At 50.4% G+C, this 27,208-nt stretch overlaps 2 protein-coding genes and 1 pseudogene across 2 annotated transcripts; 2 read left to right on the top strand and 1 right to left on the bottom strand.

Annotated features, from left to right (window-relative positions):
• Positions 1–26,727, top strand: LOC137162540 (zinc finger protein 850-like). The gene is made up of 6 exons (XM_067562430.1): positions 1–39; positions 526–652; positions 1,278–1,391; positions 1,729–3,506; positions 16,085–17,400; positions 24,893–26,727. Exons 1-6 carry the CDS (start codon positions 16–18, stop codon positions 26,583–26,585), a joined length of 5,052 nt encoding a protein of 1,683 aa, XP_067418531.1. The 5' UTR covers positions 1–15; the 3' UTR covers positions 26,586–26,727.
• Positions 1–27,208, bottom strand: part of LOC137162545 (zinc finger protein 208-like) — a 220,664-nt pseudogene that overhangs the window by 115,755 nt on the left and 77,701 nt on the right.
• LOC137162539 (zinc finger protein 707-like) lies at positions 10,256–15,843 on the top strand. The gene is made up of 4 exons (XM_067562429.1): positions 10,256–10,309; positions 11,483–11,559; positions 14,767–14,893; positions 15,509–15,843. The coding sequence occupies exons 2-4, from the start codon at positions 11,536–11,538 to the stop codon at positions 15,712–15,714; spliced, it is 357 nt and encodes a 118-aa protein (XP_067418530.1). The 5' UTR covers positions 10,256–10,309; positions 11,483–11,535; the 3' UTR covers positions 15,715–15,843.

A 27,208-nucleotide genomic window follows, 5' to 3' on the forward strand; every position in this document is an offset into this window, starting at 1 on the left:
GGACGGGGCAGGGAAATGGCTGTGATGGAGCCAGCTCAGGTAAGGGATTTTCAGGGAGCTGCAGGGGTTCTGTTGTGGGGGGTGGCGGGAGGGAAGCAGGAAATACACAGGGTGAGGCAGGGAGGGGACAGGGTGTGATAAACCTGCCGGGACACGTTCAGCCTGGGACCTGATTTTCTGAAGAGGCCCATGGGCAGGGGGTGAACGTTCTCCCGTTTCAGAACCAGGAAACAAACTGCCCAAGGGAGGGCTGGGAAAACTGACCCAGACTCTCAGGGCTGGAGCCTGAACTCGCTAGCCAGAGGCTACTGTGAAACAGGAAGGGAAGCTGTCGGGATTCCTGCCCCTGTGCCCTGCTCGGACCTCCGCTTCCTATGCCAGCCAGTGCCTGGTCGGTGTGCGGTAAATGAGAAGACTCTGCCCTCCACCATCGGCTGGGGGAGATGAGGAGCTCTCACTTGCTCTCCATCCCATGAAGCCTCCTGTGGGGGGCGGATTCTGTATCTCCGGCCCTTGTTGTTTCAGATGCCGGTGACCTTCGAGGAGGTGGCTGTGTATTTCACCCAGGGGCAGGGGGCTCTGCTGGACCCCAGGCAGCGAGCCCTCTATGGGGACGTCATGCAAGAGAATTACGAGATGGTGACCTCGCTGGGTAAGGGATTCCTGTGCTCTCGGTTCTTAGAAGCCGTGGGGTCTGCATTTCCAAATCTGGTCAGGTTCTTCCCTGGTCAGTTAGGTTGGAGGGGAATATGTCCCATAATCCACAGCTGCAGTGTGAGAGAGACTTGCATCTCCATTCCTCCCTCCGCCAATGGGATCAGGGTATTAAAACCTCATGGACATGCTAACTCATCCCCATCCCTCCAGCTTTCAAGGGGGCAAAAGCCGTGTATTGTCCTGTCTGTGATGGTTGTCAGTTGCACGTAGAATCCCTGTTCCCCTCCCTTCCTGGGACAAGCTCCAGCCATGGGGAGGGCTCTGGGCTCTGCAGGTTTAGAAACAGGCAGGGGTTTAGCTCCAGAGCTGTGTGTGTGTCAGCAAGGCTCCCAGAGCGCACAGATCCTGGGAACTCCTATTGAGGATGTGACAGTTCCCCCCACTTCTGCAGACGTCTGCCTCTCCCTGGGGGGCTCAGTGACTAAGTTCTCATCCTCTTGGATTCCACGTTCCACCAGCACAGCACGGGGACAGGTTCAACTTACGGAATATCCTTTGTGACAAATACTCTGCCAATACTCCATGCACCCTGATCTTCTCTGATTTCTCCCACTGAGCAGGATTTCCCATTTCCAAACCTGACCTGATCACCCGACTGGAACAAGGGGAAGAGCCGTGGGTGCCCGATCTCCAGGCCTGCGAGGAAAGGGAGATCTCAAGAGGCTGCTGCCCAGGTGAGGACTCAGTGAAACTGACACAGAAACCATCTGGTGAATGATGGAAAAAATTGCGAATGCCAAAAACATGGTGTGAGCAAGTGCCCTGAGTTCTGCCTTATGTCACCGAGGGCAGGCTGTAGTTAGCAGATATCGCACACGGCTTTCCATCCCTCCTGTTAGCTGCAGGATTGTCCTTCCCAACTTTACTGCCCTCAGAGTGTTTGGGTGGGATGTGGAGGCAGAATCCAAATGCTCCGTCTTTGCAACTTTTTTGTGTTGGGTTTTCCCTTTGTGCTATTCCTCCTCCTCCCCAACACAGACAATGACTAAGTGTCTGGATTGTCTCTCCCAGCAGGTGAGGTGAGAGTGAGAGAGAACAAGGAGGGAAATCAACACCAGAAAGTTCCTGGCAAAGTGGAACCTCAAGGGACCTTTGTGAGAAGAGCTGAAGGGAATTTTTCCCAGTGCTTGGAACACGGAGAAGGCTGGGGGAATCAGCACAGGTCAAAGAGGCTTCTGGGAAACCACCCAAGGAAGAAAGTGGATGAATCTATTAAAGGTGAGGAAGGATTCAAGGATCCCAAGGAAACCACAGCCCAGCAGACAAATCCCAAAGAAGAGAAACCCTATCACTGTCTCGAATGTGGGAAAGGATCCATTCTGAGATCATACCTTATTACACACCAGACAATCCATACAGGAGAGAAACCCTTTGAGTGCTTGGACTGTGGGAAAAGCTTCAATAACAGTTCAGACCTCAATAACCATGGGAGAAGCCACACAGGAGAGAGACCCTATCAGTGCCTCCACCATGGGAAATTTTTTAATTGGAAGTCAGCCCTTCTTACACCTCAGGCAGCCTACAGAGGAGAGAGACCCCATAAGTGCTTGGAGTGTGGGAAAAGCTTCAGTAACAGCTCAAACCTTACTAAGCATCGGAGAATCCACATGGGAGAGAAACCTTATAAATGCCTTGACTGTGGGAACTGTTTCAGTCTGAAGACAACCCTGATTATGCATCAAAAAATCCACACAGGAGAGAAACCCTATAAGTGCTTGAACTGTGGGAAAAGTTTCACACAGAGATCAGCCCTTATTACACATCAGACAATCCACACGGGAGAGAGACCCTATAAATGCCTCGACTGTGGGAAATGTTTCATTCAGCGCTCACACCTTCTCAGACATCTGAGAATTCATACGGGAGATAAACCTCATAAATGCCTCCACTGTGGGAAAAGTTTCATTCAGCGAACAAACCTTATTTCACATCAGACAATCCACACAGGAGAGAAACCCTATAAATGCTTGGACTGTGGAAAAAGCTTCAAGAACAGTTCATACCTTACTAAACATCGGACAATCCACTCAGGAGAGAGTCCCTATAAATGCCTCAACTGTGGGAAAAGTTTTGTTCTCAGTTCGGACCTTACTGTGCATCAGAGAATCCACACAGGAGAGAAACCCTACATATGCTTGGACTGTGGGAAAAGCTTCAAGAACAACTCGTACCTTACTAAACATCGGAGAATGCACACCGGCGAGAGACCCTATAAGTGTCTCGACTGTGGGAAATGTTTCAGTCAGAAGTCATCCCTTGTTACACATCAGGCAATCCATACTGGAGAGAGACCCAATAAGTGTTTGGAGTGCGGGAAAAGTTTCACACAGCGATCGGCCCTTATTATACATCAGAGAATCCACACGGGAGAGAGACCCCATAAGTGCTCCGACTGTGGGAAAAGTTTCACACACAGATCAGCCCTTATTAGACATCAGGCAATCCACACAGGAGAGAGACCCCATAAATGCTTGGACTGTGGGAAAAGTTTCATTCAGAGATCAACCCTTATTAGACATCAGGCAATCCACACAGGAGAGAGACCCCATGAGTGCTCAGACTGTGGGAAATGTTTCACAAACAGATCATCCCTTATTAGACATCAGGCAATCCACACAGGAGAGAGACCCCATAAGTGCTTGGACTGTGGGAACAGTTTCATTCAGAGATCAAACCTTATTATACATCAGAGAATCCACACAGGCTATAAACCTCATAAATGCCTGGTCTGTGGGAAATGCTTCAGAAAGAGCTCATACCTTACTAAACATCAGAGGATCCACAAAGGTGTGGGCGACCCTAGGAATAGTTTGATGGCAGGAAAAGATTCAATCGAAGCCCACGCATCAGTGATCCACACGACAGAGAGACCTTGTATGTGGGGGAAGCTTGAACTGGTGATCCCGTAGTGCCAGGCATCGGCAAATCCGCACAGAGAAGACGCCTCTGAGATGTCCTGAGCATGGAAAATGCTCCAGGTGGAGCTAATAGCATATCAGAGATGAGAGACTCCTCCACACAGCAGGGAAGTTCTCTCAGTGCCCGGACTAAAGCTGCCCATCGTAACAAATCCATTCCCACACACATCAGGGGCGTTTGATGCCCAAGGATCCAGCTGCCCATCGCTGGGGTGAGGATACAGCATCAGCTGGTCAGTGACCCTCTGGCTCTGCCTGGTCTAAGCAAATCCCAGGCAGAGAAGGGGAAGCACTGCTCAGCCCCTCCTCCCTGCTGCATCCCTGGCTGCTGAACTGACAGGCCACAGGTGCGGGAACAGACAGAGAGAAACTCCTCCAGACGCTCCCTCTGCCTGTTTGAAGTCCCCCCCCCCCCTTCCCGTCCCAGATGGGATCCCCCTGCCATGGGGATGAGGAGAAGGACTCTTGGGCTAGGCCCCACCTTCACTCTAGTCCCCTGTCCCCACCCCCGTCTTCCACCAGTTCCTGGGCTGCACTTCCCCACTTACCTGGAGCTGTTTCCTGCAGCTGAGTGTGCCTGGGGCTAGTAACTTCTCCCCTCCCCAAATACCCCAGAGCGCTTGGCTTTGTGGGATCAAATATTAAGGGGCTGGGAGGATGGTTTATGTGGAGGAAACTGGGGATTGAACGTGGGGACTGGGAACAAAGGGAGGTGGGTTCTGTGGCTATCAAGTGTTTAGGGATTATGGGCTAAGAAGAGAGGCAGAGCACAGGGGTACAGAGATGCTGCCTCTTGTCACTCACCGTCTCTGCCCCTTCTCCCTGCCCCCTCTGCATTCAGAAAGCACCAATCAAAGGGGCTGATTCCCACAGGATCTTTTGTGGAGGCTTCGAGATCCCCACCTCTGCCCCCGCAGCCTCAGAGGTTCTCTCTATGGTAGGAAATGTGGTCAGAAATAGTCAGCACATCCCTGTGTCCCTCCACCAGATTTCCTAGTGTAAACTGTGTGATGCTAGCAGACCAGGTGCCAGCTCATGCCAGAGCCCCAGGTCAATTCCCTTGTGTTTTAGGATAGATGGAAGTGATTGTTCAATGTGCAAGAGTGTAGTTGGTGTTTAAACTTCATGAATGCTAATGAGATGTTACTTACATTGTTTTCACTTAACTGTATCCTGTTATAATGTAGTTGCAAACATTTACATGGCGTATACCCCCATCACTAAATAACCCATCAAACAAGGAAAAAGCGTCAAGGAATGCGAATGAAGAACTTTAGCAGGAAAGTGCAGATTTCAAAGCAAGTGCTCATTGTGTGTGATGTCAAAGACTTTTAAGTGCGTTCCTCACTCACCGCCATCAAAGGAAAAGCCCCCATTTGTTTTCTGTGAGAAGAAGCTATAAGTATGGATTCAAGAGAAGACTCTTCTTCTCTGGACCATTTGGACTCTTACAGGGAAGTGTACCAATGCAAAGTGGAGATCCCCAGCGACAATCTGGATACCCAGAAAAGACTTCTGGGAAACTGGTAGTTTGTTACATCACTGCTGCTACTTGGAATTACACACTGTGACTCACCTGTTCATACATTTTACCTGCTTTAACCTCTCGATAACTTTCATTTCCTTTTCTTAGCTAATGAATCTTTAGTTAGTTTCCTATAGCACTGGCTACCAGCGTTGTCTTTGGTGTAAGATCTAGAGCACCAGTTGATCTGGGGTAAGTGACTGGGAGCAACCAGATGTGGTGTGATTTTTGGTTTAAGTGACCTTTTATCACAAAGTCCAGTTTGTCTGGGTGGCAAGATAGATTGGAGAGTCTAAGGGGACTGTCTGTGAGTCTATGGTAAGGCTGGTATAATGAACTAGGAGTTATTTGTCACAGGCTGGGTGAAATCTAATTACAGAACACACCACCAGCTTGGGGTGTGTCTGCCCTGTTTTCTGACCATCTGCCCTGAGGTAGGCACTCACAGTTGGGGGCCACTCGAGACAACATGACAAACTTACCCTGAACATCTTATCTATTTTGATCTCTCCCCCGCCTCTCCCCAGACCCCTCATTAGCAGAGTGATTGCTAGTCCCTGAGTTCCCCCTTTGGGGCTGGATTGTCTCTTTGCCAGATATTCTCACATTACTCCAGGCCATGCTGAAAAACATGTAGCGTTTGTACATTTTCTCCCTTATGGACCAGAATTAAATACATGGAAAAAAGGGAGAGCAGGGATAGTAAAATGGGGTGTTTTAGCTTCTGTGCTATTTGAGGGCAATGGGGTGAGTCTGTGGGATTCCCTCCTTCCTCCGTCACCATCACCCTCCACCCTTGACATGGTAACCTCTGTCCCAGCAATGGAGAGTTTTATCCTTTCTCCATTCTACCCCTCCACCTCCCAGAGTCTCACTAATCACAATGGCCTTGGCTCTCCATGCTAGAAAACTTTGCTTTGATTTCTATGATCCTAAGTCAGACACTTGAGGCCTGGGGAAGAAAGTGTCACAGATCTGGAAGGGAATCCAAATGAACCTGAAGGCACATCTTCAGCTTTCTGATCTTACAGCCTTGTTTCCATCTACTGGTAAAATTGTTTCCGGTTTTTGCCAAGGCTAGTTCAGATCATTTTTAGATGGGAAACGGGTTTGTTTGTTTTGTTTTTATTATGATGATGCTAAGACTTTTGTAACTAACACGACCAAATAATGAGGTGAGAAGTAAAGCAGGTTTAGCCCCTTGAGAAGAAAACGGGTACACTTATTTGCTGGATTTTGAGTCTTCAGATTCTCTCTGGGATTTGCCTTTTTGAATGTGAAAGTGTTTTATGGCCCACCCTGTATTGTGAGTTTCTCTCTTCCTGAAGGCTGTTTGGTCACATATGTTGTTGTTAGATTTAGTCTGAGAGGATGTAGCTCAGATTTATTGAAGGCTTCATGAGACAAATGTTCATTTGCCAGAATAGTCCTTTTTAATTTTATTTTAATCTGTCATGTGACTTTCTTTCTTTGAACAGTGACAGTTATGCATATCTGTCAGCACAAACACTGAGCATGAGTACTAGATTGACACTCAAAGAGCCAGAAACTGAAATGGCGGAGGTAGTTACCGCCTGATCCCTGCAATGCTGTGAGGTACAGTCAGGAGGGGGAGAGGGCAGTGAGGACAGAGCTGGGAAATTGCTGGGTTTGCTCTTCAGAGCCAGACAGCTGAGACTGAGAACTGTGAACTCGCTACACCAGTGCTAAAGGGAGAGAAGAATTATCCTGCAAGTGTCGGCTCAAGCCGTCCCAGAATTCTAAAATGCTGTGAATCACACCCAAGAGGAATGTTATGGGAAGAGGCAGTGTCTACTGATTGCTGAGAAGACAAGGCTGGGCAGAGGTAAGGAGGGACGTCAACAGACCTGGGCAGCTTCGAAGCCAGGCCAACCACATAATTGAGGCCAGAAGGAAATGAGGAGCCTGACAAGCCCAGCTGGTCACCCCTACCCATGTACTGGAGTGTCCTGTGTGGGAACGACAGAGACTGGCTCTGCCCCATGCACCCCACACTGTCCCTCTAACCTGTGTTGCTTGGATTCCCTGTTCTCAGAGTGTTTGCTTTTGTGACTGGGTCCCACCGTCTCTCATGGCTTCTCTGCACGTTTCTACCCATTTATCAGAGTTGTTCTGTTGCTGGTGCATGTGGGGTTGGTGTAGTAACGGGCTGGGCTGTGGGTGGGGAAGGGAGTCTGTCTTTTGCTTGTCCACTGAAATAATAAAGTAGAATTTAGTTTCTCCCATTGCCAGGGTCCTGTGTTCTGCATTCAATGGCTGCCAACTCCAGAGTGAGGGTTAGAGGTGAGAGCAATGCTAACATGGTCTGGATGGAAATGTGCAGTGAGGTCACCCAACCACCCTCACCCCTGCCCTGTCATAGGCGCCTCAAATTCCCCATAGAGATAAAACACTGAAATCTTGTGCTGCTCTCCCTGACCCCAGCACAAATCAGGAACAGTCTGACTGGTCTCATACGCCTCTCCTCATCCCTGATGCTAGTCGGGCGTCATCCCACTGGAGCCACTTGAACTGTCTACAGCAGTTTGAAGCTGTGAGTGGACAATCAGACCATTGGCCTCTAAGGGTATGTCTATACTGCCCAGGCTGCAGGGATCCATGCAGTGGGATCAACTGAGCGGGCAGTGGAGACCCGCTGAATTGATCCTGGATGTGTTCTCCGGTTGACACTGACACACACACACACACCCCGAAAGGAATAAGGCTGTGTTGACCGGAGGGCATCTCCCATCGACGCAGCGCAGCAGAGACGCCATGGTAAAGGACCGTAAGTAACTCGATGGGAGACACGGTCACTGCCAGTGTAGACCAGGCCTTGGTCTGTTTGCAGAGATACGCTCACAAATTGTGCCAAAGCAATTCTGATCTCTGAGCTGGGTTTCAGCCCAAGGTCACTCTTCTCACAACCTTACCCCTGTCTAATTGTAGCGCAGTCCCATTGAAATGACTGGGTTAGGGGCTGGAAGATGCTGGAAATGGGAGGGACTGTTTCTAGTTCAATCACCCAAATGTGTTCTGAAAGGTCACTGTTAATGGGATCTGCTTCGCTCTGCTGCTTGGACAGCCTCTATATCTGGGGATCCCGGGGACAGGAAGAAGCAGCCTTACCATTTGGCTGCCAGTTCCCGCCGGCTCCTGGGACCCAGCCTGGCACCGCTGGGTTTTCAGCATCCTGATCCTGAAAGACAACCTGGCCGGGGAGAAAGAAGGAACCAGCTGCCATCCTCCACTCCACCAGCTTGAGCTAAATCCTGAACTTCTCCTGGGATGTGAGACTTGGGGTTCAGCTGTCACCCTTCTCTTCCTGCATCATTTTCCTTCCCCTCCCCCCACTCCACTTCTGCTCATTCCTCTCTCTCCTTTTGCCTTCTGTCTCCTGTAAGTCTGGCTTAGCCGGTTGAGACATCTCCACCTTTTGCACCAATGCTGGTGGCCTGTGACCGGAGAAGCAGTTAAAAGCAATGCTATAAGCAGCCCAATCTGGCTAGAAGTTTACCATGTCTCAGACGGGCTGATCAGTGGATGAACTGTGCCCAGTTTTCCCCCACCTGTGAGGCTGCCAGTGCAACTGAGACCCGGCAGAAGAAGCTGCGTTTTCTGTTTTTGTTGTTCATTTTATCTCCCCTTTTGTTGGTCACTGTTTTCTTTTGTCTCATGGGGAGCAAGATTGGACTCCAACAACAACAGCTCAGGCCTGTCTCCACTAACTTTTTCTCTTTTACCCTCAAAAGCACAGTTACTACCATAAGCTACCTAAAAGAATGTCAAGTAGGGATTTCCCCCCAGGAAAGAGTCTTTACAGCTAATGGGAAATTGTTATCATGGGAGGAAGCCGTGATAACTGCATCCCAAACTGCACTTACCTGTTTAAAAATGCTGGAGTTATGAACGAGGGATTTGTTAAAATCTTCCCATTGTTGGCAATAGAAATAACCAAACTTGTTTTCCGGGGGTGGATTGGGGAGACAGAACCTTTATTGCCTGCTTGTTCCACCTCCGCGGGTGAGCAACGAGGGGGTTACTTTACAATCCTTTTATCTACAACAGTATTTAAATGTATACATTTCCAGCCAGTCCCCATACACCCTTATTTGGTTACACTGACACCTACAAAATGAATATTAACAACTACATAATGATTATAATTATACGCACCCCGTTTGGTGTTTACAGGATTACCATGCAGAGGGCAGGTATATCACCTTAAAATCTATACATTTTACACTAATATTCTTTGAAGTAAAGGCATGCCAGCGGGAGAAGGAAGATAACGCTTTCTTCCCACCAAGGCCTGACTCAGAAGTGATGATAGTACCTCATTCCCAGCACAGATGGCCTGGGAGGGAGGAGAAGAAGAGAGAGAACAGAGTCTAACTAAAATTCACAGCAAGAACAGAAACAAGATTTGCCCCTGCCATGACCCTATTCCCTGTAATTTCGGCCTGGCCAGTTGTTCAGCTTTTAACTCTTTATTCTCCTACAATTGTCTTTTGAAATCCTATGGTTGTAAAACTGCCAGGGGCAAAGTGTGTCCCGGGGGTGGTGTCACCACTGAGAAACGTGTCCCGTCCCTCCTGCTCCAGGCTCCGGGCAGCCTGTGGCCGAGCAGGACCCATCACCCCCGTGTCCCCGAGCACATTGTGGACTGTCTGGAGCAATGCCCGGACTCCTGCACAGAAACGCCCCTTCTCCCCCTCCCCGCAGCTGGGGTCTCCTTCCTGCTGCCCCTTGACCCGGCGGCTTCGATGCACGATGCGCCCTTTGATGCTGAGAGAGGCGGCCAAGGTCTTTGGGGACAGGTGGGCCCCCAACAGGGAGGGCGGCTGCCGGGCATCCCTTGATCGCTAGGACCCAGGAGCAGCTGGGATGCGGCTGTGGGAGTGATCGCTGGAGGGGTTAGTACGGCAGCAGCAGGAACAGGAGCAGCACACGCGGGCTACAGGCTCCTGGGCTGGTTTACTGCTGCTCCGGCTCTGGGTCCCTACAAGATCCTCGAGCCCCGAAAGCCGGGCTGCAGCCGGGGCGGTGACATCCCCGCTGCGCCCCACCCAGGAGCCTCTCCCGGGGCAGAGACCCCAGCCTGGCCAGGCCCTTCCCGGCCCCGATCCCGGCCCCGCTCGGAGGGAAGGTAAGAGAGACCTTCCCCCCCCGCCCCGCCCCAGGGAGCGGCGCCTCCCGCTCCCAGCCCGGCTGCAGGGGTGTGGGCATTGCGGGGGGCAGGGATGTGCGATGGGGCAGGGGGGGTGATGGGGTGCGGGGGCTGCGCTGCGGGGCAGTGGGGGGCGGGTGGAGAGCTCTGGGGTGAACATGGCTGGAGTCGAGGGGAAGTCTGGGTGGGGGGTGCTGAGAAGCAAAGGGGGATGTGGGGGAGGGGCTGGGGGGCAGGTGAGGGCTAACGGAGGCTGGGTGGGGAAGAGACCGAGAGAGGCTAATGACAAAGGGACAGTGAGCGAGAGAATGGCTCCCCCCCTCCCCCATAAGGCAGGAAGAGGGTGAGGGGGGGCCTCCAGCCCAGCAGCCGGTGGGGACATGAGCTACTGAGCTGGACCCTCCGGGTGATGGAGAGAGACCTGGGGGAAAGTGCTGGGGCCGGGCAGGAAAGTGAGTCTGCACAAAGAGCCCCATTCAGGGACCTGCTGGTGAGTTTGCCCGGAGAGTGAGGGGCTCCCTGGGTGTCTGCAAAGCCCAGAACTGCCGCCCTCAGTAACACAGCCAGGCTCAAACCTCTGTTGGCAGTGGCCAAGGAAAGCAAACGCCCACGTCCATGGGGCAGTAACCCGTTCTCCCAGGGACAGAGAAGGGGAGAGAGGGAAGATGGTAAAAAAGGAGCCTGGGGACCGAAAGGGGCAGCAGGAGCAGTAAGTGAGGAGAGAGGTTCCCAGCTGCCATGCCTGCCCAGATCCATTCCCTGCATCCCCTGGGGCAGACAGACTTTCCTGGGAAGAAGGGGAGCGACTGGCAGAGGAAAAGCTGGTAGCTCAGTCTGCTGAAGCACTGCACTACTTGGCGGGGGCTGGGGCGCTGGAAGGGGTCACAAGGTCTTTGGAGACAATGTCGGGGGAGTCCCCCAAAGTGACTCCTTTGATTCTGCTCTTTTTCTAGTCTTTGGATCAGAGACTCTGTCCCTGGGAGGGTTTAAAAGTCCCACTGGGTTTAGTTCTGCTGGGAGGGACCTGGCCTGGGTAGTAATAAACTGAGTTTCTTCCCAGCATGGCAGAGTCCAGAGCCTGGGGGAATCGGGGTGTGAAATGGACTCAAGCCCCTTCTGACACCTCTCCAATCTCCCTGCTCACCCTGACAGGTTGAAGAGTCGCACCCAGGTTTCACTCCAGATCATCCCATCTTCCCGGGGAAATGGCTGTGGTGGAGCCGGCTCAGGTAGGGGATTTTCCGAGGGCAGCTGAGTGGGAGAGAGTGACAGGGAGAGGACAGGGTGTGATGGAGCTGCTGATTTTCTGAGCAGGCCCTTGGCTGGGGGTGAAAATTCCTCCATCTAAAACAGGAAACAACCCCCCTGAACGGGGCTGGGAACGTTTTCCAGACTCCCAGGGCTGCAGCCTGAACCCACTAGCCAGAGGCTGCTGTAAAACAGGAAGGGAAGCTGTTGGGATTCCTGTCCCACCCTGTCCCTGTCCCCTGCTCAGAGCTCAGCTTCCCATGTGAGCCTGTGGTAAAGGAGAAGACCCAGTCCTCCTTCATCTGCTGGAGGGACAAGGAGCTCTCACTTTCTCCTGTAGGAGAGTGAAGAGTTAAAAGTTGGACAAGTGATCAGGCCTAAGCCACAGGGAATGGAATCATGGCACAGGCAAAAACCTTGTTTCTGTTACTTGGTGTGAATTCTAGCTAGAGTCTGCTCTCTGTCTCCTTTCCCTCCCTTCCTAGCCATTTGCACAAGGAATGAGACTAACCAATAACTATTCTCCCTTCTGTTCAAGGTCTTTGGTGGGAATGCAGCATTATCTTCTCCCCTGCTGCTTCTCTCCCCTCCCCTTCCTGTCACTTTTTTTTCTTCTTGTTTGAGAGCTCAGGGTTAAAGCCGCAGTTGGAATGTTGGTGTCGTCAGCCTGTGCATTAAAGTAATTTCACAGAACTGATTGGTTGCTTTTCACCCCCTCCCCTTTTTTCCCCTGCTTCTTCTCCTCCCTCCCCTTCCTCTCTCTCTCTCTGCTTTTCTTTCCCCGCCCCCCCCCCCTCTGCCTTGCACTTTGTTTTTCTGAAATTTTAATGGGGGCAATTTTAAGTATACTTTGAAAGTAAAAAGTTTGTGACAAAGCACAGACGAAGGTCGCTGTGTTGCAAATATTGCACTTGGTGGCTCAAGTTTTGGAAGCACAATACGCCACCTGAAGGATGCAGCTCAGTAAAAGCAGTGGCTGATAAATCCAGTAAAAGAAAGGAGGGTTTACGATCACAAACCTACGTTGCCAGTGAAATGTTCAAGCTATGGCAGCAAAGAATGATATAATAAAGCTAAAATATGTTTAATTGAATGCAAAAGTAATTTAAGAAATGGAGGGAAGTTAAAGGTAGCTTTTGTAAGAATTAATACTAGAAAAGCTGAGAACAATTGAACAGTTAATTGTGGAATTGTTGGAGGGTGATAGTTGTGGAAATGGTATAAAAGTAATAGTGTTAAAATATTTTTGTTTCATAATATTCAGTAAGGTAAATGTATGGATAATTTGGTACAGTCACGTTGCATGGAAACCTAACAGTTAAACAAATTACACAAAGTGGCTATTAACATGTTTTTGTCCCCAGGAGCCTTTACAGCTATTCTGAAGGAAAATGGGCCCTTTTCCCGAAGGAATCGTCAGTAAACAATTAATTGTAAGTAATTGCTGCAGGCAGCAGGCAAAAAGACAATCTGATTTTTTTACACTAATTTTTTACACACTTAGATTTTCATTTTGTACATTTAGAAACGGTCACATTTTAATGGAACCCCCTTATTTCCTTTTGTAAATTTGACCGATTGTTCAGTACTCCAATGATTTAAATCAGATTGTTCCTTTGCCTGCTGCCTGCACCAGTTATTTACAATTAATTGTTTACAGATGATTCCTTCAGGAAAAGGGCCCGTTTTCTTCCAGAATAGCTGTAAGGGCTTATGGAGACACAAACATGGTAGTAGCCACTACCTGACCCCTTTGTGTAATTTGTTTAACTATCAGGTTTCCACACAATATGACTGTACCAAATTATACATATATTTACTTTACTGAATATTATTAAACCAAAATATTTTAACATTATTACTTTTATACTATTTCCACAACTCTTCCTTTTCAACAATTCCCCAACTTCCAACTGTTTAATTGTTGGGGTTTTTTTTTTCAACTTTTGTAGTATTAACTCTTACAAAAGTTACCTCTTCATTCTTTTACTGTGTTTATTAGTCACTGTTTCTACTGAGTTGCATTCTTAAGGTGCCATATTATGATTGTGAAACCTGAGCCACCAAGTACAATCTTTGCATCACAACTACCTTAGTCTGTGCTTTGTTAAAAACTTTTCACTTCCAAAGTGTATTCAAAATTCCCTCCATTAAAATTTCAAAAACAACAAAAGTGCAAGGGTGTGTGTGTGTGTGTGTGTGTGTGAGAGAGAGAGAGAGAGAAAAGCAACCAAGTAGTTCTGTGAAATCATTTTAAAGCACAGGCTAACAGCAAACACATTCTTTAAAATTCCAACTGCGGCTTTAACCCTCCACCTTCAAACAAGAAGAAAACGTGACAGGAAAGGGAGGGGGGAGAAGAAGCAGGGAACATGGGGGCGGGGGGAAAAGATAATGCAGAGAGAGACTTAGGAAGAAGAAAGACCTAAGCCAAAAAAAAAAAAAAGGTACAGAAATCAGCGGGGCCCTTTGGGAGGGGCTCCTTGCAAACTCTCACTCCTAAGCCTTTATCCTGGCTCTGAGAGATGAGTGGGAGTTCTTTCTGTTACTGGTGTGAAGTGTCGCTAGAGTCTGTTCTCTCTCTCCTTTCCCTCCCTTCCTAGCCATTTGCGCAAGGAACGAGACTAACCAATAACTATTCTCCTTCTGTTCAAGGTCTTTGGTGGGAACAGAGCGTTGTCCTCTTTCCCTCCCTTACACACAATATGTTTTAAAGAATGTTAGTAAGTTTCAAGGTAATGTGCCTGGGCTCTGGGCAATAATCCTGTAAACAACACACAGGGGCGGGTATAGTTGTATTCATCCTGTAGTTATTAATATTCATTGTATGGGTGTCACTGTAACCAACTAAGGGTCTGCGGGAAGTTGCTGGGAATGTGTACACACTGACATGCTCTTCTGGATAAAAGGATTGTAAAGAAACCCTGTCATCGCTCACTAGCGGTGTCGAGGTGGAACGAGCAGACAATAAAAGATTCTGTCTCCCCAATCCACCCCGGGGACAACCTGTTTGATTATTTCTAACACTCCCCACCCCCTGAAGCCTCCTGGCTGCTCTGAGCAGGGTGGGGTGGGATTCTGCTCCTTCAGCCTTTCCAGAGCGTCTCTCTTTTTGGCCTTTCTCCCCCATCACTAGGGGAGTTCTGGCTGGGGCTTCAGATGGTGAGTGGAGACATTTGTTGTTTCAGATGCCGGTGACCTTCGAGGAGGTGGCTGTGTATTTCACCCAGGGGCAGGGGGCTCTGCTGGACCATGGGCATCGAGCCCTTTATAGGAACGTCATGCGAGAGAATTATGAGAATGTGACTTCGCTGGGTAAGGGATTCTTGTGCCCTCAGTTCTCAGAAGCCGTGGGGTCTGCATTTCTAAATCTACTCAGGGTCTTCCCTGGTCACTTAGATTGGAGGGGAATTGGTTCCATAATCCGGAGCTGCACTGTGACAGGGACTTCCATCTCTCTACCCCCTCCCATGGGACCAAGGTGTCATAACCTTGTGGACATGCTAACTCGTCCCCATCCCTCCCACTTTCAAGGGGGCAGAAGCCGTGTATTGTCTTCTCTGTCTCATTTCTCACTTGCACACAGGATCCCTGTTCACCTCCATTCTTGGGACTCGCTCCAGCCATGGGGAGAGCTCTGGGCTCTGCAGGTTTAGAAACAGGCAGGGGTTTAGCTCCAGAGCTGTGTGTGTGTCAGCAAGGCCCCCAGAGCGCACAGATCCTGGGAACTCTAATTTAGGACATGACAGTTCCCCACACCTCCCTCGTCATCTGCTTCTCCCAGGGGGGCTCAGTGACCATGTTCCGATTCTCTTGGATTCCACATTCCCTCAGCACAGCATGGGGACAGGTTCATCAAATCATCTTTGTGCTGAATATGCCTCCAACTCTCTGTGCACCCTGATCTTCTCTGATTTCTCCCCTGAGCAGGATTTCCCGTTCCCAAACCAGACCTGGTTGCCTGGCTTGAACGAGGAGAGGAACCGTGGGTGCCCGATCTCCAGGCCTGTGCGGAAATGGAGATCCCGAGAGGCAGCCACACAGGTGAGGACTCAGTGAAACTGACACAGAAGCCACCTGCAGATGGAAGGAAAAAGTTGAGAATCCCAAAAATGTGGTGTGAGCAAGTGCCCTGAGTTCCACCTCATTTCCCCAGGTCATGGCTGTTTGGCAGTAGATATCACGTGTGGTTTTCCACTCATCCTGTTAGCTGCAGGAATTTTCTTCCCAACTTTCCTGCCCTGTGAGTGTTTGGGTGGGTGGTGGAGGCAGAATCTGATTGTTTGGTCTTCACAACTTTAAGGTGTTGGTTTTTCCATTTGTGCTCTTCCTCTTTCACCACGACACAATGACTGAGTGTCTGGATTGTCTATCCCAGCAGGTGATGAGATAGTGAGTGACAACGAGGAGGAGAATCAACACCAGGAAGTTCCTGGGGAAGTGGAGCCACAGGGGAACTTACTGAGAAAAGCTGAAAGGATTTTTTCCCAGCAGACAAATCCCAAGGAAGAGAAACCCTATCACTGTCTCGAATGTGGGAAAGGTTTCAATTGGAAGTCAGCACTAATTAGACATGAGAGAATCCACACAGGAGAAAAACCCTATACATGCTTAGACTGTGGAAAATGTTACACACAGAGATCGACCCTTGTTACACATCAGGCCTTGTACTGTGGAAAAAGTTTCACAAGGCAATCAGGCATTGTTGTACATCAGAAAACCCACACAGGAGAGAAACCCCATAAGTGCTTGAACTGTGAGAAAAGTTTTGCACAAAGATCATACCTTATTAGACATCTGATAGTCCACACAGAAGGGAGACCGCATAAGTGCTTGTACTGTGAGAAAAGTTTCATATGGAAATCAGGCCTTCTTGCACATCAAGCAACCCACACAGGAGAGAGACCCCATAAGTGTTTGGCCTGTGGAAAATGTTTCATACAGCGATCACACCTTATTAGTCATCAGACAGTCCATACAGGAGAGAGACCGTATAAGTGCTTGGCGTGTGGGAAAAGTTTCAGTTGGAAGTCAAACCTTATAATACATCAGAGAATCCATACAGGAGAGCGACCACATAAGTGCGCTGACTGTGGGAAAAGTTTCATGCATAGAGCAGCTTTTACTAGGCATCAGCGAATTCATACCAGAGAGAGACCCTATGAATGTCTCAAGTGTGGGAATTGTTTCAGTTCAAAGCCAGATCTCATAACACATAAGAGAATCCACACAAGTGAGAGAACCCATAAGTGCTCCGACTGTGGGAAAAGCTTTAGTGGCAGCTCACAACTCTCTCAACATCGGAGGACCCACACAGGAGAAAGACCCTATAAATGCCTTGAGTGTGGGAAAAGCTTCACTGGGAGCTCTCACCTTATTGCGCATCACAGAATTCATACGGGAGATAAACCTCAGAAATGCAGCAACTGTGGGAAATGTTTCAGGTGGAAGTCGGATCTTATAACACATGAGAGTATCCACACGGGAGAGAGACCCCATGGGTGTTTGGACTGTGGGAAAAGTTTCACATACCGATCAGCCCTTATTAGACATCAGGCAATGCACACAGGAGAGAGACCCCATCAGTGCTTGGACTGTGGGAAAAGTTTTGCACGAAGATCATACCTTATTATACATCAGGCAATCCACACAGGTGAGAGACCCCATAAGTGCTTGGACTGTGAGAAAAGTTTTACACATAGATCAGCCCTTACTAGACATCGCGTAATGCACACAGGAGAGAAACCCCATAAGTGTTTGGACTGTGGGAAAAGTTTTGCACGAAGATCACACCTCATTAGACATCAGAGAATCCACACCGGATCTAAGCACTGATCAGCACCTCCTCCCTGCTGCAGTCCTGGCTGATGGCCCACAGGTGGGGGAGGGAGAGAGAGAAACTCCTCCAGACGCTCCCTCTGCCTGGCTGAAGTTCCTCCCTCTCCCTTCCCTTCCCAGCTGGGATCCCCCTTTCATGGAGATTAGGAGGAAGACACTTGTCAGGCTCCACATTCACACTAGACTCTTCCCCTCCATCTTACACCAGCCCCTGGGCTGGGCTCCCCCACTGAGCCGAATCTATTTCATGCAGATTGAGCTTCCCTAGGGGCTGGCAGTTCTACATCTTCCTAATACTCCAGGGTGTTGGGTTCTGGTGGATGAAATATTGAGGGACCAGGAGGGATGGGTTTGGGGGAGGAAAATGGAGATTCAATGGTTGAGCTGAGTACTGGGATTATTGGGTGTTTGGGGACAATGGGCTAAGAAGAGAGGGGAGCACAGGGGTAGAGAGATGTTGCCTCTTATCACTCACCCCCTCTGCCCCTTCTCCCTGCCCCCTCTGCACCAGTGAGAGGGACACATTTCCACAGGACCTTTTGTGGGATGCCTAGAGATCCTCACCTCTGCCTCCGCAGCATCAGCCTTCAAGCGACCATCTAGGGTAGGAAAATGGTTGGGATTAGCCAGCACATTTCCTCTGCCCCTCCAACACTCTTCCTAGGTAAACTGACCCTCAGTATATTGAGTGTTGTGGTCCCCCCTTCGCCGAGTGCTAGTCCCTGAGTTCCCCCTTTGGGGCCAGATTGTCTCATTCCCAGATAGTCTCACATTACTCCAGGCCATGCTGAAAAGCATGTATTGACTGTAGATTTTCTCCCTTATGGACCAGAATTAAATAGATGCTAAAAAAATTGGAGCAGAGATAATAAAATAGTGGATTTAGCTTCTGTGTTTTTGGAAGGCAATGGGACGAGTCCGAAGGATTCCCTCCTTCCCCCATTGCTATCATAATCCACCCTCAACACAGCCTCCCTTTCCAAGCGATGGAGAGTTTTAACCAGCCTCCTTTCTACCCCTCCACTTCCCAAAGTGTCAGTTACCACCATGTCCTTGGCTCTCCATGCTTAGGAATCGGTGTTGATTTCCATGAACCTAAATCAGATTCCTGAGGGCTGGAGAAGCAAATGTCAGGGAATCCAAATGAATATCAAAAAAACAGTTGGACCTTTCTTCATCTAATACCCATTTCCATCTACTGGTAAAATTCCTTCCAGGCTTTTCCTGTTCTAGTTCAGGTCACTTGTCAATGGGAATTTTTTCTTTTTTGTTTTTTCTTCCTTTTATTATGATGATGCTAAAACTTTTATAGCTATAATAACCTAATAATACTAAAGCAGGTTTAGAAATGTTAGAAGAAAATGGATACATTTATTTTCCTGATTTTTGTAGGAAAGTAAAGAGTTAAAAGCTGGACAAGTGATCAGGCCTAAGCTACAAGGAATGGGCTCATGGCACAAAGAAACCTTATTTCTATTACTTAGTGTGAATTTTAGATAGAGTCTCTTATCTCTCTTCTTCTTCTCCCTTCCTGGCCATTTGTACGAGGAATGAAACTAACAAATAACTATTCTCCCTCAAGATCTTTGGTGGGTACAGGGCTTTGTTTTCTTTCCCTCCTTTGCATGTAGTATATTTTAAAGAATATTAGAAAGTTTCAAGGTAAAGTGCCTGTGCTCTGCATTAATCCTGTAAACAACAAACAGGGGCGGGTATAATTGTATCCTTTATGTAGTTATTAATATTCATTGTATGGGTGTCAATGTAACCAAATAAGAGTCTATGGGGAGTGGCTGGGAATGTATATACTTACATACTGTTCTGGATAAAAGGATTGTAAAGTAACCCCCTCGTTGCTCACTCGCGGCGTGGAGGTGGAACGAGCAGGCAATAAAGGTTCTGTCTCCCCAATCCACCCCCGGGACAACCTGTTTGATTATTTCTAGCAATTTTGAGTCTCCACATTTTCCATGCAGCTGAGTGAGCTAGTTACACTGACATCAGCTGCTAGTGTAGACCAAGCCTCAGTCAGGAGGAGAGGGTGACGGGGGAGGAGCACAGAGCTGGGAAATGGCCGTGTTTGCTTCCCAGAGGCAGAGAGCTGAGGCCGAAAACTGTGAGCTCCCTGCCTCAGAGCCAGAGAGAGACTAGAACTGGCCTAGGAGTGTCCTGTGAAGCTGCTCCTGAAATCTGACAGCCCAAGAATGATGGGGGAGGGGCCGCATCTCCTGATTGCTGAGATGACCAGGTTGGCACAGACAAGAAGGGAGCCGGGAACGTCAGCAGACCTGGGCAGCCCTGAAGCCAGGCCGACCCCCATCACTGAGGCTGAAGGGAGATGAGGAGCCTGACAGCCCAACAGGTCACCCCCTCCCCATCGACCGCAGTGTTCTGTGTGGGGCAGAGACAGACTCTGTTGTACCCACTCACCCCACACTCTCCCTCTAACCTGATCTCTTTGAATTTCCTGCCCGGAGTGTTTGCTTTTGTGACTGGGTCCCACCGTCTCTCATGGCTTCTCTGCACGTTTCTACCCATTTATCAGTGTTGCTCTGTTGCTGGTGCATGTGGGGTTGGGTGTAGTAACGGGCTGGGCTGTGGGTGGGGAAGGGAGTCTGTCTTTTGCTTGTCCACTGAAATAATAAAGTAGAATTTAGTTTCTCCCATTGCCAGGGTCCTGTGTTCTGCATTCAATGGCTGCCAACTCCAGAGTGAAGGTTAGAGGTGAGAGCAATGCTAACATGGTCTGGATGGAAATGTGCAGTGAGGTCACCCAACCAACCTCACCCCTGCCCTGTCATAGGCAACTCAAATTTCCATAGAGATAAAACACTGAAATCTTGTGCTGCTCTCCCTGACCCCAGCACAAATCAGGAACAGTCTGACTGGTCTCATACGCCTCTCTTTCTTCCTGATGCTACTCGGGCACAATCCCACTGGAGCCACTTGAACTGTCCATTCCCAGCACAGATGGCCAGGGAGGGAGGAGAAGAAGAGAGAGAACAGACTCTAACTAAAATTCACAGCAGGAACACAAACAAGATTTGCCCTTGCCCTGACCCCGTCCCCTGTCTGGAAGAAAAGCCGGTGGACACCAATGTAAGGTTGCAGAGCTTCTAGGGCGAAGTTTAATTCAAGACATTGCAAGGAGAGGGGGACATGAACCCACAGAGTCTCCTCCTCAGTCCAGTCAACCCCCTAATCCGTGTTAGTACAGAGGCAACATATTCTTCAGTGTCATTCCCTTAAAGGTATAACCAGTCAGCCACGCAGTTCACCACAGCCCTTGTGCTTTTCCTGCTACTCTCCAAGTTTAGGGGGAACTGACACTTGCAATATCTTTGTTCATGTTGCCCCATTTCCTCATCAGCAAACGAGGCTGCAATTCACACATCAAGCGCTTCTGACAGTTACACTTCTCAGCAGATTCTCACTCCTTCTTCCACCCTTCCCTATAAGACACACTTTCCTTGGCCAGAGTTTAAGGCCTAAACAGTTTACTTCCACCCCTGTAACTTAGCCTGGCCACTTGTCCAGCTTTTAACTCTTTATTCTCCTACAATTGTCTTTCAAAGTCCTTTGGTGGTAAAACTGCCAGGGGCAAAGTGTGTCCCGGGGGTGGTGTCACCACCCAGAAACGTGTCCCCTCCCCGCTGCTCCGGGCAGCCTGTGGCCGAGCAGGACCCATCACCCCCGTGTCCCCGAGCACATTGTGGACTGTCTGCAGCAATGCCCGGACTCCTGCACAGAAACGCCCCTTCTCCCCCTCCCCGCAGCTGGGGTCTCCTTCCTGCTGCCCCTTCACCCGGCGGCTTCGATGCACGATGCGCCCTTTGATGCTGAGAGAGGCGGCCAAGGTCTCGGGGACGGGTGGGCCCAGGAGGCAGGTCTGGGGCAGGGCGGCTGCCGGGAATCCCTCGGGCGCTAGGACCCAGGAGCAGCTGGGCTGCGGCGGTGGCAGTGATCGCGGGCGGAGCTCGTGGCGGCAGCAGCACAGGCGGCTCCAGGCTCCCGGGGCTGGTTCGCTGCTGCTGCGACTCTGGGTCCGGCTCCCGGCGAGATCCGAGCCAGGCGGCGGCTGCTGGGTCCCCGGAGCCGGGCTGCAGCCGGGCGGTGACTGGGGCGGTGACATCCCCGCTGCGCCCCACCCAGGAGCCTCTCCCGGGGCAGAGACCCCAGCCTGGCCAGGCCCTTCCCGGCCCCGCTCCCGGCCCCGCTCGGAGGGAAGGTGAGAGAGACCTTCCCCCCCCCCCCCCCCCCCCCCCAGGGAGCGGCGCCTCCCGCTCCCAGCCCGGCTGCAGGGTGTGGGCATTGCGGGGGGCAGGGAGGTGCGATGGGGCAGGGGGGGTGATGGGGTGCGGGGCAGGCCGGGATGGGGGCAGGGGCTGCGCTGCGGGCAATGGGGGGCGGGTGGAGAGCTCTGGGTGAACATGGCTGGAGTCGAGGGGAAGTCTGGGTGGGGGGTGCTGAGAAGCAAAGGGGGGTTTGGGGGAGGGGCTGGGGGGCAGGTGAGGGCTAACGGAGGCTGGGTGGGGAAGAGACCGAGAGAGGCTAATGACAAAGGGACAGTGAGCGAGAGAATGGCTCCCCCCCCCCATAAGGCAGGAAGAGGGTGAGGGGGGGCCTCCAGCCCAGCAGCCGGGGGGGACATGAGCTACTGAGCTGGACCCTCTGAGTGATGCAGAGAGACCTGGGGGAAAGTGCTGGGGCCGGGCAGGAAAGTGAGTCTGCACAAAGAGCCCCATTCAGGGACCTGCTGGTGAGTTTGCCCGGAGAGTGAGGGGCTCCCTGTGTGTCTGCAAAGCCCAGAACTGCCGCCCTCAGTGACACAGCCAGGCTCAAACCACTCTTGCCAGTGGCCAAGGAAAGCAAACGCCCACGTCCATGGGGCAGTAACCAGATCTCCCAGGGACAGAGAAGGGGAGAGAGGGAAGATGATAAAAAAGGAGCCTGGGGACCGAAAGGGGCAGCAGGAGCAGTAAGTGAGGAGAGAGGTTCCCAGCTGCCATGCCTGCCCAGATCCATTCCCGGCATCCCCTGGGGCAGACAGACTTTCCTGGGAAGAAGGTGAGCAGCTGGCAGAGGAAAAGCTGGTAGCTCCGTCTGCTGAAGCACTGCACTACTTGGCGGGGGCTGCGGCTCTGGAGGGGGTCACATGATCTTTGGGGACAATGTCGGGGGAGTCCCCCAAAGTGACTCCTTTGATTCTACTCTTTTTCTAGCCTTTGGATCAGAGACTCTGTCCCTGGGAGGGTTTAAAAGTCCCACTGGGTTTAGTTCTGCTGGGAGGGACCTGGCCTGGGTAGCAATGAAGTGAGTTTCTTCCCAGCGTGGCAAAGTCCAGAGCCTGGGGGAATCGGGGTGTGAAATGGACTCAAGCCCCTTCTGAAACCTCTCCAATCTCCCTGCTCACCCTGACAGGCTGAAGAGTCGCACCCAGGTTTCACTCCAGATCATCCCATCTTCGTGGGGAAATGGCTGTGGTGGAGCCGGCTCAGGTAGGGGATTTTCCGAGGGCAGCTGAGTGGGAGAGAGTGGCAGGGAGAGGACAGGGTGTGATGGAGCTGCTGATTTTCTGAGCAGGCCCGTGGCTGGGGGTGAAAATTCCTCCATCTAAAAGAGGAAACAACCCCCCTGCACGGGGCTGGGAACGTTTTCCAGACTCCCAGGGCTGCAGCCTGAACCCACTAGCCAGAGGCTGCTGTAAAACAGGAAGGGAAGCTGTTGGGATTCCTGTCCCACCCTGTCCCTGTCCCCTGCTCAGAGCCCAGCTTCCCATATCAGCCTGTGGCCAAGAAGTGTGTGGTAAAGGAGAAGACCCAGCCCTCCTTCATCTGCTGGAGGGACAAGGAGCTCTCACTTTCTCCCCACCCCCTGAAGCCTCCTGGCTGCTCTGAGCAGAGTGGGGTGGAATTCTGCTAGTCCGGCATTTCCAGAGCATTTCTGTTTTTGTCCTTTTTCCCCATGATTAGGGGGATTGTGGCGGGGGCTTCAGATGGTGAATGGAGACTTTTGTTGTTTCAGATGCCGGTGACCTTCGAGGATGTGGCTGTGTATTTCACCCAGGGGCAGGGGGCTCTGCTGGACCCCACTCAGAGAGCCCTTTACAGGGACGTCATGCAGGAGAATTACAAGAATATGACCTCGCTGGGTAAGGGATTCCTGTGCCCCCAGTTCTTAGAAGCCGTAGGGTCTGCATTTCCAAATCTGGTCAGGGTCTTCCCTGGTCAGTTAGATTGGAGGAGAATTGCTTCCATAATCCGGAGCTGCACTGTAAGAGGGACTTGCATCTCTCTACCCTCTCGCCTGGGGCCAAGGTGTCATAATTTTCTGGACATGCTAAGTCATCCCCATCCCTCCAGCTTTCAAAGGGGCAGAAGCCGTGTATTGTCTTCTCTGTCTCGTTTCTCACTCGCACACAGGATCCCTGTTCACCTCCATTCTTGGGACTCGCTCCAGCCATGAGGAGGGCTCTGGGCTCTGCAGGTTTAGAAACAGGCAGGGGTTTAGCTCCAGGACTGTGTGTGCGTCAGCAAGGCCCCCAGAGCTCACAGATCCTGGGAACTCCTATTGAGGACATGACAGTTCCCCACACCTCCCTCGTTATCTGCTTCTCCCAGGGGGGCTCAGTGACCATGTTCTGATTCTCTTGGATTCCACGTTCCCTCAGCACAGCATGGGGACAGGTTCATGAAATCATCTTTGTGCTGAATATGCCTCCAACTCTCTGTGCATCCTGATCTTCTCTGATTTCTCCCCCTAGCAGGATTTCCCATTCCCAAACCAGACCTGATTGCCCGCCTTGAACGAGGAGAGGAGCCGTGGGTGCCCGATCTCCAGACCTGTGCTGAAAGGGAGATCCCGAGAGGCAGCTGCACAGGTGAGGACTCAGTGACACTGACACAGAAGCCACCTGCAGGTGGAAGGAGAAAGTTGAGAATCCCAAAAATGTGGTGTGAGCAAGCGCCCTAAGTTCCAACTCATTTTACCCAGGTCATGGCTGTTTGGCAGTAGATATCACGCGTGGTTTTCCACTCATCCTGTTAGCTGCAGGAATTTCCTTCCCAACTTTACTGCCCTGTGAGTGTTTGGGTGGGTGGTGGAGGCAGAATCTGATTGTTCGGTCTTCACAACTTTAAGGTGTTGGTTTTCGATTTGTGCTGTTCCTCTTTCACCACGACACAATGACTGAGTGTCTGGATGGTCTCTCCCAGCAGGTGATGAGATAGTGAGTGACAAGGAGTTGAATCAACACCAGGAAGTTCCTGGGGAAGTGGAGCCACAGGGGAACTTTTTGAGAAGAGCTGAAGGGAATTTTTCCCAGTGCTTGGAAGAGGGAGAAAACCGGGGAAATCAGCAGAGTTCAGAGAGACTTCTGGGAAACCACCCAAGGAAGAAAGTGGATGAATCTATTAAATGGCGGGGAGGATTCAAGCATCCCAAGAAAACCACAGCCCAGCAGACAAATCCCAAGGAAGACAAACCCTATCACTGTCTCGAATGTGGGAAAGGTTTCAATTGGAAGTCAGCACTAATTAGACATGAGAGAATCCACACAAAAGGGAGACCACATAAATGTTTGAACTGTGAGAAAAGTTTCACATGGAAATCAGCCCTTGTTTCACATCAGGCAACCCACACAGGAGAGGGACCCCATAAGTGTTTGGCATGTGGAAAATGTTTCATAGAGCGATCACACCTTATTAGTCACCAGACCGTCCACACAGGAGAAAGACCCTATAAATGCCTTGAGTGTGGGAAACATTTCACTAGGAGCTCTCACCTTATTAGACATCACAGAATTCATTCTGGAGATAAACCTCAGAAATACAGCAAGTGTGGGAAACGTTTCAAGTGGAAGTCGGACCTTTTAAGACATCAGAGTATCCACATGGGACAGAGACCCCATAGGTGTTTGGACTGTGGGAAAAGTTTCACATACAGATCACACCTTACTATACATTGGGCAATGCACATGGGAGAGAGACCCCATAAGTGCTTGGACTGTGAGAAAAGTTTCGCACAAAGATCACTCCTTATTAGTCATCAGAGAATACACACAGGAGAGAGACCCTATAAGTGCTTGGACTGTGAGAAAAGTTTCGCATACATATCAGGCCTTTGTAGACATAAGAGAAACCACACAGGGAAGAGACCCCATCAGTGTTTGGACTGTGGGAAAAGTTTCACACGAAAATCAAACCTCATTGTTCATCAGAGAATACACACAGGAGAGAGACCCCATAAGTGTTTGGATTGTGGGAAAAGTTTCGTACAACGTTCACACCTCAGAATTCATCAGAGAATACACACAGGAGAGAGACCCTATCAGTGCTTGGACTGTGGGAGTAGTTTCCCATTCAGATCAGGGCTTATTAGACATCAGCTAACCCACACAGGGGACAGACCCCATAAGTGCTTGGACTGTGAGAAAAGTTTCACACAAAGATCACTCCTTATTAGTCATCAGAGAACCCACACAGGGAAGAGACCCCATAAGTGTTTGGACTGTGGGAAAAGTTTCACACGAAAATCATACATCATTGATCATCAGAGAATACACACAGGAGAGAGACCCTATAAGTGCTTGGACTGTGAGAAAAGTTTCGCATACAGATCAGGCCTTGTTAAACATAAGAGAACCCACACAGGGAAGAGACCCCATAAGTGTTTGGACTGTGGGAAAAGTTTCACACAAAAATCATACCTCATTGATCATCAGAGAATACATACAGGAGAGAGACCCCATAAGTGTTTGGATTGTGGGAAAAGTTTCATACAACGTTCAAACCTCAGTATTTATCAGAGAATACACACAGGAGAGAGATCCCATCACTGTTTGGATTGTGGGAAATGCTTTGAACAAAGATCAGCCCTTATTATACATCAGGCAACCCACACAAGGGAGAGACCCCATAAGTGCTTGGACTGTGGGAGAAGTTTCACATTCAGATCACGGCTTATTACACATCAGGAAATGCACACAGGAGACAGACCCCATAAGTGCTTGGAGTGTGGGAAATGTTTTGTACGAGGATCATGCCTTGTTAGACATCAGCTAACCCACACAGGGGAGAGACCCCATAAGTGCTTGGATTGTGGGAAACGTTTCGTACGAAGATCAAACCTCATTCGACATCAGGGAATCCACACAGGATCTAAGCACTGATCAGCACCTCCTCCCTGCTGCAGCCCTGGCTGATGGACCACAGGTGGGGGAGGGAGAGAGAGAAACTCCTCCAGACGCTCCCTCTGCCTGGCTGAAGTTCCTCCCTCTCCCTTCCCTTCCCAGCTGGGATCCCCCTTTCATGGAGATTAGGAGGAAGACACTTGTCAGGCTCCACATTCACACTAGACACTTCCCCCATCTTCCACCAGCCTCTGGGCTACCTATGGGGTACGGCCTTCTGGATCAGAGGGTACCAACGCAGCAAAGCAATTAAAACGGTATTGGCCTTTCAGAGCCACCTGGTGAACAACCCTCGGGGAAAAGAAGTAGCTAGAGGGAACTGGACCTCTGCCACCCTATTGCAAGCGAATGTCGGGGGTGGGTGTAAATGGGAATGGTCCCAAGAGCCAGCGTGGCAGGTGCGGGTTGAAACAAACGACACACAGTTTGTGGTTGGGATAGAGGTATACTATCCATGGATGGGAGTAATTTGGGCAGGACAAGGTAACACACGGGAGGGATGGTCACAAAAACAACCACCATTACAATGTATAGAACCGGTATCCCCTCAGCACTGCGTGGAACAGGGAAATAAAATCTGCTGGCAGGGATCAGCCGTGCTC

The sequence above is a fragment of the Emydura macquarii genome, unplaced genomic scaffold (genome assembly GCF_026122565.2).
Source record: "Emydura macquarii macquarii isolate MOO-44397 ecotype Brisbane River unplaced genomic scaffold, CSIRO-AGI_Emac_v2 contig_2428, whole genome shotgun sequence".
Lineage (NCBI taxonomy): Eukaryota > Metazoa > Chordata > Testudines > Chelidae > Emydura > Emydura macquarii.